The 15,133-nt window shown below is 47.5% G+C and overlaps 2 protein-coding genes across 2 annotated transcripts in view; one reads left to right on the top strand and one right to left on the bottom strand.

Annotated features, from left to right (window-relative positions):
- Window positions 1–15,133, bottom strand: part of TMIE (transmembrane inner ear) — a 538,092-nt gene that overhangs the window by 232,922 nt on the left and 290,037 nt on the right. The window lies entirely within an intron of this gene.
- The window catches only part of LTF (lactotransferrin), a 28,671-nt gene continuing 28,142 nt past the window's right edge, over window positions 14,605–15,133 (top strand). The window contains exon 1 of the mRNA XM_050780555.1: window positions 14,605–14,939. Within this exon, the coding sequence (XP_050636512.1) occupies window positions 14,897–14,939 (43 nt within the window). The 5' untranslated portion in view covers window positions 14,605–14,896. The remainder of the gene's footprint in view (window positions 14,940–15,133) is intronic.

The following is a 15,133-nucleotide window of genomic DNA, read 5'->3' as shown; positions in this document are numbered from 1 at the left end:
GAGGCCAAGGTAGGTGGATCACTTGAGGTCAGAAGTTCGAGACCAGCCTAGAAACCAGCCATAGGGGAAACCCCGTCTCTACTAAAAACACAAACATTAGCCAGCGGTGGTGGCATGTGCCTATAGTCCCAGCTACTCAGGAGGCTGAGGCAGGAGAATCACTTGAATCCGGGAGGCAGAGGTTGCAGTGAGTCGAGATCGTGCCACTGCACTCCAAACTGGGCGACAGAGTGAGACTCTGTCTCAAACAAACAAACAGACAAACAAACAGAAAAGCCACTTCATCTCTCTCCCAGGTCACTGATGGAGCCTTCCCAATCATCTTTCTGCTCCCCACTTGTTCCCCCTCTCAGTCCATTCTCAGCCTTCTGCCTTGGCTCCTACATCCTCAGAGTAAAAGCAGATGGTCTTCTAGGTACCCATAGGACCCCACAATTCCTGGGCCCTATAATCTCTCCCTCAATCACTTGGTTCTGGCCAAACCCACTTTGTGGAGGTTGCTGGAAGATGCCAGGGTGGGAGACAGGGGGCTATGGGGTTTCCCTGCATGTCACAGGGTCAGGCTGCCCCTCCTCCAGAGCTACCACAGGTGGGAGGCAGATTCCCCACCACAGGGCCTTGGGGACATGCTTCTTCTGTTACTATGGTCCGTGGACATTGTCATCTCCTATGGTGGTAACTGCCTATTCCCTTTTCTGTTGCCCTTGGGGGCAGAACTAACTCAGTTTGGTGACCCAGTACCTAACAAGGACCTGGTCCAGGGTAAATGCTCCGTGAGGATGGTTTTAGTTGAGGGGAACCCGTCTAAGTGCAAGGAGTCAGGAAACTGGATTCTACCTGGTCACACCATGTCAGGTCTGAGCAGGCCACATGCCCCCTCTGGGCTTAGAGACCTCATTTGTAAAATGGCATAAAAAATGTTATTTTCTGAGAGTGTCTGATTTTCTTGGTCAAATTGTTTCATGGTAGTAACCTCAAGCCAGAATATTTCCAAATATCCTGGAAATTGCTCGCTTTTGTGACTCTTTCCTCCATTTCCAAATAGCCATCAGGTCCTGCTTCATCTACCAGGTCCCCAGGCCCACCCACTAGTTCCTCATTCTGCCAGTCATCTTCTGCTCTCTGTCCTCCCCTTGGTCCTCTAGCATCCACGTTGCATCCTGCGGCTGCTTCCTCATCCAGCTGCACTGTCCAGGAAAATGGGGAGTGATGATTAAGAGCAGGGTGGACCTGGCCTCACCCCTTGGTCCCTGGCACTCTCTAGGGCCCCTGCCCATGCCTGCTGATAGCACTGTGGAGAGCAAAGTGTGTCACCTGCCCTTTGTCAACAACATAGCAACCCTCAGCTTCTGGGGAAGTGACCAAGTGGCTATATGGGTTCTGGGAAAGCTTCCCTTGTAGACCAGGGACCCTTGGAGGGGAAGAGATAAGATGTGTGGAGTAAAGCCAGGACTGAGAATTGGGATGCAGCTGGGTGACTGGTGAGTGGAAATTCAAGGAGGCTGCCCAGGCTGCTGAGAGGGGCCATTAGGACAAGTCTCAGGGCAGTGGGGCGGGAAGAGAGCATGATGGTGAGAGAGACGGAGAACTGGAGACAGAGGATGAGACCTGGAGACTGAGAAAGAGGGGGACGTCATAAAAGAGAGAGGAGTGAAAGAGCTACAAAGAGTTACAGATAACAGGACAGAATGCGGGCATAAGGAGTGTGGGTGTGGAGAGGAGCCCAAGGAATCACAAAGACAGATGTCTGGAAAAGGGCTGGGGCGCGCTGCTGGGTTCAGCTTCAGGAGGGAGGCTGGGGAAAGTGGCTCCCCATCGGCCCTCTGTCTTCCCTGTAGGGTGGACTTGCCTTTGCCAACACCTTCTGTTGGATTGTGATTCATCTGGAGCCTGTGGAAAGGGACCTCCTTGCAGATCCCCAGGACTCTGCATAGGGTCTGGCTCACAGCGGGGCCCAGAAATGCCTGGAAATAATAACAATAACAGTTAATGTTGACTGAGTTTTCACAGTGTGGTTTGGCCTTGTACTGAAATTTTACATCCATTCACTTATTAATTCACACATCCATTCCTTCATTCAAAAAATATTGATTGAGCAGCCCCCATGTGCTGGCACTGTTCTAAGCATCTTTATGTTACTTCATTAAGTTCTCACAGTTTTATGAGGGAGATGCTTTTAGTATTCCTATTTTCACATGGGGACGCTGAAGCTGAGACAGGCTGAATGATGTGGCTAGATCTGGGGAGTGGGGAAGAGGTAGAGCTGGTTTCAAACTCCCCTGCCTGAGATGTTTAACTACTCTCATCACTGACCCTGCCTTTCAGGAGCCAGACGACCCAGTGAATCAAAGAAGGGACAAGGAAGTCAGCTAGAATGCAGATGCCGCCTTGCGATGTGCCCAGAAGGGCCAGGCTTCATCTGGGCTTAGAAGAGCTGAGGGAGGAGGAGCACTGGGCTCCCTCACGGAGGCAAGTGGAGGGAAATGGTGACTCTGAAGAATATTGAAAGAACTATCAGCCAGTAAGAAAAAGCCTTACCAAACAATCAAAAAATGGACAAAAGACATTCCCAAACAGAGTGGCTGAAATGAAAAAGACAGACAATGCCAAGTGTTGCCAAGGGTGTCAAGCAGCTGGAACTCTCATATACATTGGTGGGAATATGAATTGTTATGATTAACTTTGGAAAACTGGCAGAATTTTCTAAAGCAGAACATAGGCATATGCTGTAAAACTCCATTCCTAAGTACATGACCGACAGAAAAGAATACATATGTTCACTTCAGCACCATTGTAATAACCCCAAGTTAGAAACGATCAAAATATCTATCACCAATAGAATATACACGTAACTGTGGTACTACACTCATATACATAAAGACTATATAGAAGTGAGCATGTAAGAGCTATTTCTTTATGGAACAACATTGGAGAGGCTAATAAACAAATTTTTAAACAAAAAGCCTCAGGCACCTTCTATACAATTCCATTTATAAAAACTTCATACACAGTCATAATGAATACATTGTGCTAGATGTCAGGATAGTGATTACCCCTGTGATAGTGATTGGAAAGAGGCATGTACAGAGTTTTTGCGGGCTAGTGATCTTCTCTTTATTTGAGAGCTATTTGAGAGCTATTTTATAGCTCTCAAATATAGTTCAAATTTTAAAAATTCATCCAACTCTACATTTATGATTTGTGCATCTGCTGTTATACATGCATATGTATGCTACACTTTAATAAAAAGTGTATTTTAAAAAGACAAATATTGCCATTTACAGACTGCATGAGAAATTTAAGTTTGGCTTGGTATTTGAAAATAAACTGGTAAGATTCATCACCAAAGAGAAAAATCAAATGATTATCTCAGTTGATGCTGAAATTCAGCATCCATTTATGTTTATAACTAACTATCTAAAGGTACTTCCTTAACCTACAAAGGTTGCTATACAATCTACATATCTATAAAAAAACCAACAGAAAATGGATAACATATTTAATGGGGAGAATGTTGAAAGCTTGCATCTGAGATCAGGAACAAGACCCAGATGCTGTTATCTCCATATCTATTCAACATTGTACGGAAAGTCCCATCCAGTGCAAAATCAATGGAAAGAAAATATAAAGCTCTCATTATTATGTTAGTGGAAATTCCCAAGTAATTAGATTTTATAAGTGAATTTAGCAAGCTTGCCAGACAGAAGGATAAATACAAAAATAGATTGTATTTCTAATACTAGCAATTATTACTAAATTAAATAAAAATTAGAAACTGAATTAAAGGATGATCTCACAAGCAGAATGTTGAATGAAGGAAATCAGATACAAAAGAACACATATTGTATGTTTCCATTTATATAAAATTCAGAAGTAGGCAGATCTAAGGCATAGTGTAGAAATTAGAATAGTAGCTAGATTTAGGGGTTGGGAGAGGGTGTGGAGTTGAGTGGAGGCATAAGGGGGTTTTGAATGTTGGCAGTTTTCTTTGACCTGGGTGGTGGTTACATGAGTGTTCTTTGGGATAATTTGCTCAATTGTACATTTATGTTTTAATATTTCTCTTATCAGAGTTTGTTTTTAAGTTAAAAAAGATTACTTGGCCAACTTGAGTTGGGTCGTCTCTAATGGTCAATTGGCTGCAGCCAGATCAAAGGAGCCACGTGGTTCACATGGTAATACCTTGCAGGGCCATAGAGTTGGAAAGTAGATGAAGACAGTGTGTGTGTTTGTGTGTGTGTTTGTGTGTGTGTTTGTGTGTATGTGTGTGTGTGTAGGGGGAGAGCAAATAAAAGTCATTGACATCTCATAGGGAGTTTTCCCCAAGAACAACAGAGATGACCCTCTCCTTTTTCTCTCTTGGTAACAAACGGGCCTCATGGAATGTATTGGAGAGTATTTCCTCTTCTCGGTTTTGGAAGAGGTTGTGTGGAATTGGTGATAATTATTTAAACGTTTAGTAGAATTCGACAGTGAAACCATTTGAGTCTGAAGATGTCTTTTTTGAGAGTTTTAAAATCATGAACTCTGTTTCTTAATTCGGATGATCTGTTTCATATTGTGAGTTGTGATAGTTTGTTTTTTTTGGAGAAATTGGTCAATTTCATATCAGTTGTCAAATGTATGTGTGTAGAGACCTTATAGTAGTCCTTGAGTTATCCTTCCATTTTCTTTAGGATCTGTCGTGATAGCTTCCGCTTTATTTCTTTTGCTTGCTTTAGGTTTATTTTGCTCTCCCTTTTCTGGTTCCCTGAGGTGGCAGTTTAGATTACTGATATGAGGCTTTTCCTCCTCTAATGTTATCATTTGGTGCTACAAGTTTCCCTCTGAGTACTGCTTTAGCAACATCCCACACATTTTGATATGTCGTATTTTCAGTCTCATTAGGTTCAGTGTATTTAAAAAAAATGTTTACTTGAGGTTTTCTCTTTGACCCACTGATGATTTAGAAGTGTGATATTTAGTTTCTAACGGTTTGAAGATTTCTCTGCTATCTTTTTGCTAGTGATTTCTAGTTTGATTTCATTGTGATCAAAGAATAAATTTTTATGATTTAATTTTTAAAAAGTTGTTGAGGTTTGTTTTATGTCCCAGCAAATGGTCTATCTTGGTAAGTATTCTGTGGGGACTTGAAAAGAATGCGTATTCTGCCGTTGTTGGGTAAAGGGCTCTATAAATGTTGATTTAGTGCTGCCGGTTGACGGTGGTGTTGAATTCTTCTACACCCTTGTTGATTTGCTCGCTGTTTGTTCTATCAGTTGTTGGCAGAGGAGTTTGAAGTCTTCAACTATAATTGTGGAATCTATTTCTCTTTCTAGTTGTATCAGATTTTTCTTCACATATTTTGCAGCTCTGCTTTTTGGTGGGTACATTTAGGATTGTTATGACTTCTAGGTGTATTGACTCTTTCATTATTACATGTTTCTTTCTGCCCCTAATAATTTTCTTTGCCCTGAATTCAACTTTATCTAATATTAATGTAGCTCTTCCTGCTTTCTTTTTGCATGGTTTATGTTTTTCTATCATTTTACTTTCACTCTACCTACATTGTTACTGTTTTTAATGAGTTTCTTGTGGGCAGTTTAGAGCTGGGTTATGTTTTTTAATCCACTTTTCCAATCCATTCTTTTAATTGGAGTATTTAGATTATTTACTTACATAATTATTCATATGTTAGTGTTAAGCCTGCCATTTCATTTTATTTTTTCTCTCTGTTTTTAGATTTTACTGTTTTCTTTTTCTTACTGTCCTGTGGGTTACTTAAACATTTTTTAGAATTCCATTTTGATATACCTATAGTAACTTTGAGTATATATCTTTGTATAGGTTACTTAGTGGTTACTGTAGGTATTACTTAGTACACACATGATTTATTACAGTCTACTGGAGTGGTATGCTGAATAATGGACCCCAAAGATGTCCATGTCCTAATTCCTGGAACCTGTAAATATGTTAGCTTAAATGGCAAAAGGAACTTTGCGGATGTTATTAAGATCTTGAGATGGGGACATTCTCTGAATGGCCACAATGTAATCATGACAGTTCTTACAGGCAGGAGGCAGGTAGGTCAGAGTGTGAGATGGAGATGTGATGAGAGCCACAGAGGTGAGAATGATGTGCAGCCCAGATCCAAGGAATGGGGTCAGCTCTAGAAGCCGAAAAAAATAAGGAAATGGATTCCCCCCGGAGCCTCCAGAGGGAAAACAGCCCTGCATTCTTTAGTTCACTGCTGATTTTGAAACTCTGATCTTTAGCATTGTAAGATAATACATTTGTGTTGTTTTAAGCCACTACATCTATAATCTTTAGCGTTTTAATCTGTACTTAGTGGGAGGAATAGAGAGCGATGTGCCTACTCCATCTTGATCCAGAACTGGAAGTTGGACATGCTGTTTTGAGGTGCTGGTGGGACTTCTAGGCTGAGCTGTTCTGTTCACAGTTGAGTACACATCGCCAGAGTAGAGCAGAATAAAGTAGTTTTCAGCACAGAGAAGGTATTAATCCAAAAGAGGAAGGAGAATGAGGTTCTTCAGGAGCAGATTATGGGAGAAGAGAGGAAGGGCAAGAAAAGATTCCTTGGAACCATGGTTAGCTCTGTGGTTCTGAAAGCTTCCCTTGGGGATGGGTGCATTTGGAGAAATGAGGGTCAGGAGAGCAGTCAGAAGCTGAGGCAGGATTCCAGGGTCATCTCCGGACCATGGAACAGAAAGTAACAGGCAGGCACAAGAGGCAGGATGGAGGAAGAACTGAGTGCACCTGGGCACAGATGACATGTAGTGACTGAAAGAGAAAGGAGAATCAGTAAGGAAACACAAGTATTGACCTAGAGACATGGAGAGTCTGACCTCTGCCTTGCCAGATGGAGTGAGGAGAAGGCCACCCAGAGGGGTTCCAGAGAGGGACGAAAAAGACAAGAGGAAGAAACAGAAAGGATTGGTTCAAGCAGAGAGAAGTTCTTTGATTGCTGAGTTTCCTTTACAAATGGGGCAACATTTGGCAACAACATTATTGGTTCAGAGGCATTGCTGTCCTGGACCCCAGCCCCATACCCACAGCTTCCCCCTAATTCCTCAAACAACACACGTTCTGGAGAGGTCAGCTTTTACTCAAGAGGGCTGACCAGGTGGCTGAACTTCAAGAGGATCTCTTGAGCCTGGGAGTTCGAGGCTGCAGTGAGCTACACTGTGCCACTGCACTCCAGCCTGGGCAATGGAGCAAGACCCTGTCTCTCTCTCTCTCTCTCTCTCACACACACACACACACACACACACACACGCGCGCGCGCACACACACACGCGCGCGCGCGCACACACACACACGAGTCTTTTCCAAAATCGATTTTCTGGAAATTAATACCCTCTGGAGGAAGACTGCTCAGGATGAAGTTTTGCTAGGTTGATCACAAAAAAGGGGTGTCTTGCCCCCGTCTCTGCTCCTTCTCTGTCCTTCAACAGGACCCCACAGGAGGCTAAGGATGAATGGACAGGATGCCCCGGAGAGGACCCTGGATGAGAACTCTCTGTAGCTTGCCTGCCACATGGCCTTAGGAGGGTATAATTTCAGTAAAAACACACACTATAAATGCCACAGCTCATGGTAGGCACCTCCTAAAGTCATACAAGTTTGTGCTAGCTTTACTTCTGGTTTTAGCTGAATAAGAGTAGAGGGAAGAATAGGGAGGGTAGAATCTAGAGCTGGGAGGGAGAGGGGAGGGAAGAGTAAGAAGGGAGGGGTGTCACTGGAAAAGACTCATGCCCAGAAAGAGTGACAGAGGGAGGCCCTGGGCTGCTAAGGACCCTCTGGAGGCTCCAACAAGCCTCAGACTACAAACATAATTGGCCAGGATGACAGTATCTATGGCCTTGAAAGGGATGTGTGTTAAAAATTTGGGAAATTGTCCCCATGGCCCACAGCCCCTATATTTCTTTTTGCTCTTTTTGTCATCATTGGCACTGCCTTGATTCTCTCCCAGTGCCCTTGCTGCTTATCCTTGGAAGCTGATGGGGCTATAGAAGAGGAGGCCTTTCAGTAGGAGAAGTAGGTCCCAGCTTCCCCGCAGGCAGGTGCTAGGTGCTGGGGGTGATGGAGATATCTCTTCAGCCTCTCCATCCTCAAGACACACACAGGTGGGTACTGCACAGGGCGAGGAAGGGGCACTGGGTGGCCCATTCCCTGCTCCTTTCTCCATGTGCCTTTACGCAGGGCTTGTCCTCTGCTCCCCACAGTCACCTGGTCAACAGCCCTGAGGGAGGCTGTCTGCTGGACCAAGCCTAGAGGTGGGTCCTGGGGATGCAGAACTGGTCAACCATAGTCCCTTCCCTCCTGGAGCTCAGAGTGAGGGCATGAGTGCAGGGACAGGTGTCAGTAGTTACAAGTACTATGTTAGAGGAAGCTCAGCCAGGGTCAGATCCCCTCCCTATGGCAGGCATCTATAACACCTATAGACATAGGTGTTTAAGAGAGAGAGGGAAATAGAGACAGGGAGATAGAGAGGGAGAAGGTAAGCCAAGGAGAGAGAGAGAGACAGAGAAAGAGAGGAGGCAGGGATTAGGAGAGAGACACAGATGGAGAGTAGGCCAGCCAGATTGTGAACACTCTAGAAAAGGCAGGCAGCTGGGGGCAGTGTGTGCTGCCCTGCCATTTTGGAGAACAGACTCTGCCACTCTCTCTTCCACTCTCAAAGCTCCCTGCAGCCTCTGTTAACATTCTCTGCAAGTAGGATTGTGACTCTCTGGGTTCATGCAGCCCCTCTCGCTGACCAGGCATTGCTGGAGGCTGGGCTCCTTCCTGCTCAACCCTGAACCTCTGTGCCCAGCTGAGGTTTTCGCACACAGAGGGGGCTCATGAGTATCTGCAAATATCAAGGACAACTTGCCTGTACCGAGCACTGCACAAGAATCTCAACATCGGGTTTTAATTCTATCCACCTCATACGGTGGATATTATTTGCATCTCTTTTTTACATATGGAGAAACTGAGGCTTAGATAGGTTGAAAGACTGACCTAGGTCCAGGGAGCTGTTTAGGGTGGAACTGGTTCAAACCTAGCCAGCCAATCCCATCTCTGAGCTTCTAACCACACCTCTCCCCATGCCTTCCCGTCTGCCCAGCTGTCAGGTGAATAAAGGAATGGTGGGATGAGGAAGTTCGCTACCAGAGCAGTAGTGAGGCTTGAGGACTGGTCAGAGAGCTGGGCATCTCTAGCCTGGAAGAGCTGGGGATAAGCAGCCTCACCCAGAGAAATGGAGGAAAATCAAGCCTCTTCACTCCTCCACTCACCCATCTCAGGCTCCTACTGAGTGAAGGATCCAGCTGATCTTGTCCTTGCAGGACACAGACAGCAGACACAGAGGCCTCCAGCACAGTGAAGCCTGTGGAGCAGCCCCCTCCAGAATGCAGCCCTGTAGGAGGAAGCACCATGGGTCAGCAACTTAGGTGCTTCATGCTTGGGCTTTCCCTGGGACAGGGCCTCATTCCTTCTGGGAAGAAATTTGCATGACTCGCCTTGGGCCACCCACATGCTCCCTCTGGGCCAGCACCTTCCCAGAAGGCTGTCCCCCAGGGCCTGACCTGCTGTACATTCTCAATGGATGTGGTGATTAGGTGCTCAGTTCAGATGTCTACCAGGAACTTAGGGTGCTATCCTGGCCAGGAGAATTGAAAGCTCAGAAGTAGGGTGGGACTGGAAGCTTGAGCTGTTTCCACTGCTCCTTGGCCACTGGGGAGCATGCTCAGCAGGTCTTTGAAGCCGCCAACCCCGGGAGGGCTGTCCCTGTGAGGAGAGGGCCCAGAGGGCAGAGGGTCCTGCAGAGGAGAAGGGTCAGGTGAGGGGAGGGAAGAGGAAGAGGAAGAAGAGGGCTCATCCAAGCAGACAGAAGCTCCTTGTCTCTGTGGGACCTTTGTAAATTGGGCAATATTTGGCAACAATACATGTTGGCTAATGAAGCCACTGTTTTCCTGCCTGGTGCCCTTCAGCAGATCTTCCCTCCTAATGGAAGCTTCCAGGAGCCCACAAGCGTTCCCAGACTCTCAGGGCCTTTGGCTGTCTTCAAAGGGGCCAATGTGGGGCCAAATGTGAGGGCCTTTCTCTCGAGATCATTGTGTTGGGATTTTGTGGGGACTTGGGTGGGTAGAGACACAGGCAGCTCTCCATCCCTCTCTTTCTCCTTCTTGCCCATTCTCTGCCCCTCTCTTCAGGGTGACCAGCAAATAAATGATCATTACTAAGGCACCAAGGCCCTAAGGAGTCACCAGATGGGGTCCTGGGTGGATTTCTGGCTCTACTCTCCACTGCCTGTGAGACCATGAACAAAGTGCCTTGCCCAAGTCCACTCAGCTGGAAACAGGTGTAACAAGCACCTTATGATATTTCCAGAGCATCGGAAGACGGCTGATGTGTGGAAGGGGCCAGGCAGGGCCTGCTTCATGGAAGGGTTCAATTCTTTCAGGGTTCCCTTTCTGCTGAGATCCCTGGGCCTCAGTCTCTGCATCCTGAGCTCTCAGAGGGTTCTTGGCCTGTAAAGGAGAAAGCCCCTGGCCGTGGGCCTAATGGGAGACTCAGGGATAGCAGTTGTATCTTATTCAGTGTGTGACCTCAGGCGACACTCAGAGTACCTGTTTTTAGAATGGAAACAGTGACTGTCTTAACTCACAGAGCTGTTGTTAAAGCCACACGAGACAAAGTCACTGACAGCACTATTTGAATTTTAAAATGCCGTCCAAATATTAAAGATTATTATCCTATTTCTCTGCTAGGGATGGCACAGCCACCCACACACAAACACACCTACATGAACGTGGACATTGCATGACACCAAACAGTGATGAACTTAGGCAGCTGTGTGCTGGTCGACCGGCCCTCCAGGGGCGTGGAGGGAGGAAGCCCTGATTTAGAGCATTTGCTAATTCCATGGCATAAATACATGCCTGGAATCTATTATGCCTGACATCAAGCTGCCATCAGTTAACCCACCCCAAATCCCTAAATATCTAATTAAGTGGCTCTCAAGTCAGCAATCTCACACCACTGGCAGGGAAAAGAAATGGCCGGAGTTCTCCCGTCTGCCAGGCTATTGTCCAACTGTGAATAGATGTCTCAGGAAGGCCTCTTCTGCCTTATCCCACCTGGAGCCAGTTCTACCCAGATCTCACACTTCCTTCCCAACACTCTTCTTGGGGTTTGAAGCTAGAGGCTCAGTGAGGGCAGGGTGTGAGGCTTGCAGGGAGCAGTTAGGTTGGCCAAAGACTATTGCCTGCTGGTGGGGCTTGGGCCTGCAATTCTGTAAAGGCTCCTTGGGGGAGTTTTGAGGGTGTGGGTAGAGCAGGGTTAGGGGGAAGGGAGGCAGCCTCCCACACCTGCCTGTTGAACACTAACTCTTGCCACTGCATGGCGGTTCCCACAGCAGCTACCTTCTTTGTGCTCCTTAAACTCATGCTACCGTCTCAGCATTTGGAAACCTGCATTCTGCTTCCCTGCAGGCTTTTCGAGATCTGACCCAACTCCTGGCACATTGGAGATGTCCCATAGACCAGTGGTGAATGAATGGATAAATTAATGAGTCCATGTACACAGGCTTTGGCATGGCCTGGCTTAGCCAGCCCTGACCCTCACTGTCCTTCAGACCCAACACATTACAAACAGGATCCTTTGTCCCTTTCTTAGCCTGTTCCTCCTCTTCATTTATTCATTCCTTCAACCGATATTGATCTTCAAGTGCCTATAACATGCACAGAGCTAGCTGGCCAAAGGATTTGAGGGTGCCTCTGTGGCTCTTTGGTGGGTTTGGTGGAAAGTGGTAAGAAATATAAAAGAAGGTGCAGGGTTGGAGGGACTATGTGAGTTGCGTTTTCAATATTAAATTTAGGTGGCTTCAGGACCTGCAAGAGTAGCTATCCAGAGGCAGATGAACACATGATGTGGAACTCAGGATAGAGGAGGAGGATTTTGTTAATCCTTCTTCCAACAAGAGTTCCAAGCCATGGTTGGCTGCAATGGCTTATGCCTGTAATCCCAGCACTTTGGGAGGCAGAGGTGGGAGGATCGCTTGAGCCCAGGAGGTCAAGGCTGCAGTGAGCTGTGATTGTACCACCACCGCATACCAGCCTAGGTGACAGAGGGAGACCCTGTCTGTAAAAAAAAAAAAAAAGAGAAGAATTCCTGGCCAGAAAGCCAGAGTGACCTTTTGTTGTCCCTGGTGCTCAGGTAATTGGTCACTGGGTTCATGGCTCCCACGCCTTTACTTGTTTGGTTGTTTACTTTACAGAATGCTCTACCTGTAGAAATCCCACCTTCCTTCAGGTACCCAGGCCAAATCTTCCTTGAGTTCTTCTGGAGCCCTCATGATGGGTGCTGGTCATTCCTCCTCTGGGCCCTCACACTCTCTTGGTTTATGCTGCTTGGCCTCTTCTTAGGGAGCCTCTGTGATAGAAGTGCATTCCTGTGCCCGTCCCTCCCCCATGGTCCTGTGAGCTCTTGAGGGCAAGGACACACCCCTCTTCTCTGTCTCTCATGGCATCTACCAGTTCTGGCATGAATGAATGAATGAATGAATGCTGTTAATAGATCAGTTGAACTTCATTGTTTTGGGGGCAGATTGATCCCCTACATCAGCCTGCTCTGCAGATGGCCTTGGGGGGCTGCTCTGCCTGTGTCCAGATGCGCACACTCCTGCCCTGGGGCTGGGCTGTTCCAACAGGCGCAGCAGGAAAACAGTCTGCCCTGCCGCCTACTCATCCTGCCTTCAGGGCCCTCCTTAAGCTGAGCCTCTTGGTGGTGCCCCCAGGTTCTCTGTGTTCTTGCCAACACTGTAACATACTTAAGAGGGTCCAGGGCCCTCTGACCTCCCAGTCATCCTTTTTTAAATTTGCACTCAGAAAAAGAGACATGGGTTATGATGTTTCTTAATTCTTTTATAGTGATGAAAAGGCAAAGTCTAGTTGCCAATTTAGGTACAAAGACGCTTCAGCACTCCTGGGAATTAGTCAATTTTGCATTTCTTCAGTATTTTTGAAAGAACTTACTGCAATTATTGATGAAGGCAACTTTTAATGGTGCAATATCATGTTTCCAAACAATGAGAGACCTTGGATCTGTCACCACAAAACCCAGCTGGTGATTCTAGCACCAAATCTCAGACCCCAGTCTCATGGCAGGCAAGCAGGATGCCTGATTAGCCTCCACCCTGTGCTTTGGCAGGATCATGCCCAGAGATGGAGGGGCTCCCCAGCCTCCTTAATGGCCTCTCCACCTTGGGCTGCGCCTGCTTCTCCATGGCTGGATGCCCACTGCATGCTCACTCTTGGCAGAGCTGGCTCCCTGGGGCATTGCCCATCTGCTCCAGGAAATGCTTTTTAGTACCAAGTAATCTACACAGAGTCAAGACCGGCTTATCAGAATAAGCAGAGTTCAGAGTTACATATTGGCCAGACTCACCTGCCAAGAAAGGTGTTCAGGTGACTTATTATTTCCCTCACTGTTGGTACCTTTTTTCTTCACTTAGTTATCTCTTTTTTTTTTTTTTTTTTTTTTTTTTTGGTGGGGGTTACAGAGTCTTACTCTGTTGCCCAGGCTGGAGTGCAGTGACACGATCATGGCTCACTGCCACCTCCATCTCCCAGGCTCAAATGGTCCTCCCACCTTAGCCTCCCAAGTAGCTGGAACCACAGGTACACACCACCATGCCGGGCTAATTTTTGTATTTTTTGTAGAAATGGGGGTTTCCCTATGTTGCCCAGGCTAGTCTTGAACTCCTGGGCTCAAGCAATCCTCCCATCTTGGCCTCCTAAAATGCTGGAATTACAGGCATGAGCCACTGTGCCCTGCCTAGTTACTCTCGGGCTAAGTTCACATCCATACACACAGGATGTTCTTTCTGAGGCCCCCAATGTGTCCCACAGGCACCATGCTGTGTGTGACACTGCCCCAGAGATGGATGTTTAGTTTGCTTCCAACTGATTAATAGCATGCAGTGGTGTGCTGGAGACATTTGTACCTGGGCTGTTGTGTGTCATGGGACTGTGTTTATGAGATGTATTCTTAAAAGCAGTATTCTAGCTTTTGAATTTTAAAATCTGACGTTTATGGCAATTGTTAAAATGAGGTTACTGTTTCCTACTGAATACTATCAACACCAAAAAAGAAGGAGGAGGTGGAGGAAAAAAAAGCAGCAAAGAGTAGGGCATCCTAGCCATAGGGCATCTTTCTTGTTGGCAAGTAAGAACTTGGAGCCAGCCTTGGGTGGTGGCCATTCCCCTCTGAGTCCCTGTCTGTTTTCTGGGAGCTGTACTGTGGGTCTCAGCAGGGCAGGGAGACCCCCCTGGGCAGCTTGCCTGGGACTCTGGGCAGCCTCTATTTTCTCTGTCAGCTGTCCCTAGGCTGCTGCTGGGGGCGGTTGAGTCATCTTTTCAACTCAGGGCTCACTGCAGAGCCAAGGTGAAAGCAAACCCACCTGCCCTAACTGGCTCCTAGGCACCTTCAAGGTCATCTGCTGAAGACAGCAGTCTCACAGGTCAAGGCAATCTTCCAGTAAAGACCCTCTGCTCTGTGTCCTGCCCTCTAGAAGGCACTGAGACCAGAGCCGGGACAAGGCTCAGGGGGCTGCGACTCCTAGGGACTTGCAGACTAGTGAGAGAGAAAGAACATCGCAGTAGCCAGGCAGAACCAGGACAGGTGAGGCGCAGGCTGGCTTTCCTCTCCCGGCACGGTGTGGAGTCCTGCCCCGCCTCAGGGTTTTCCGGAGCCTGGATCATCAAGGAACAAGTAGAGCTGGCCGCGGGGAGTGGGGAGGGAAGGGGTGTCTATTGGGCAACAGGGCGGGGCAAAGCCCTGAATAAAGGGGCGCAGGGCAGGCGCAGGTGGCAGAGCCTTCGTTTGCCAACGAAGCCTCCGGACTTCAAACATGAAGCTTGTCTTCCTCGCCCTACTGTTCCTCGGGACCCTCGGTGAGTGCAGGTGCCTGTGGGCGCGCGCCGCCTGATGGGCGTCTCCTGCGCCCTGTCTGCTAGGCGCTTTGGTCCCTGTGTCCGGTTGGCTGGGCGCGGGGTCTCTGAGCCCCGCGGTCCCTGCGTCTGTAGCTGGGAGGCGGCCCAGACGCCGGGCCAGCCTCTTTCTCACCTGGGGAGGAACAGGAGCTGGG

The sequence above is a fragment of the Macaca thibetana genome, chromosome 2 (genome assembly GCF_024542745.1).
Source record: "Macaca thibetana thibetana isolate TM-01 chromosome 2, ASM2454274v1, whole genome shotgun sequence".
Taxonomy (NCBI): Eukaryota; Metazoa; Chordata; class Mammalia; order Primates; family Cercopithecidae; genus Macaca; species Macaca thibetana.
Note: the sequence above shows the minus strand (reverse complement) of the source record. Positions and strands in the feature narration are given on the sequence as shown.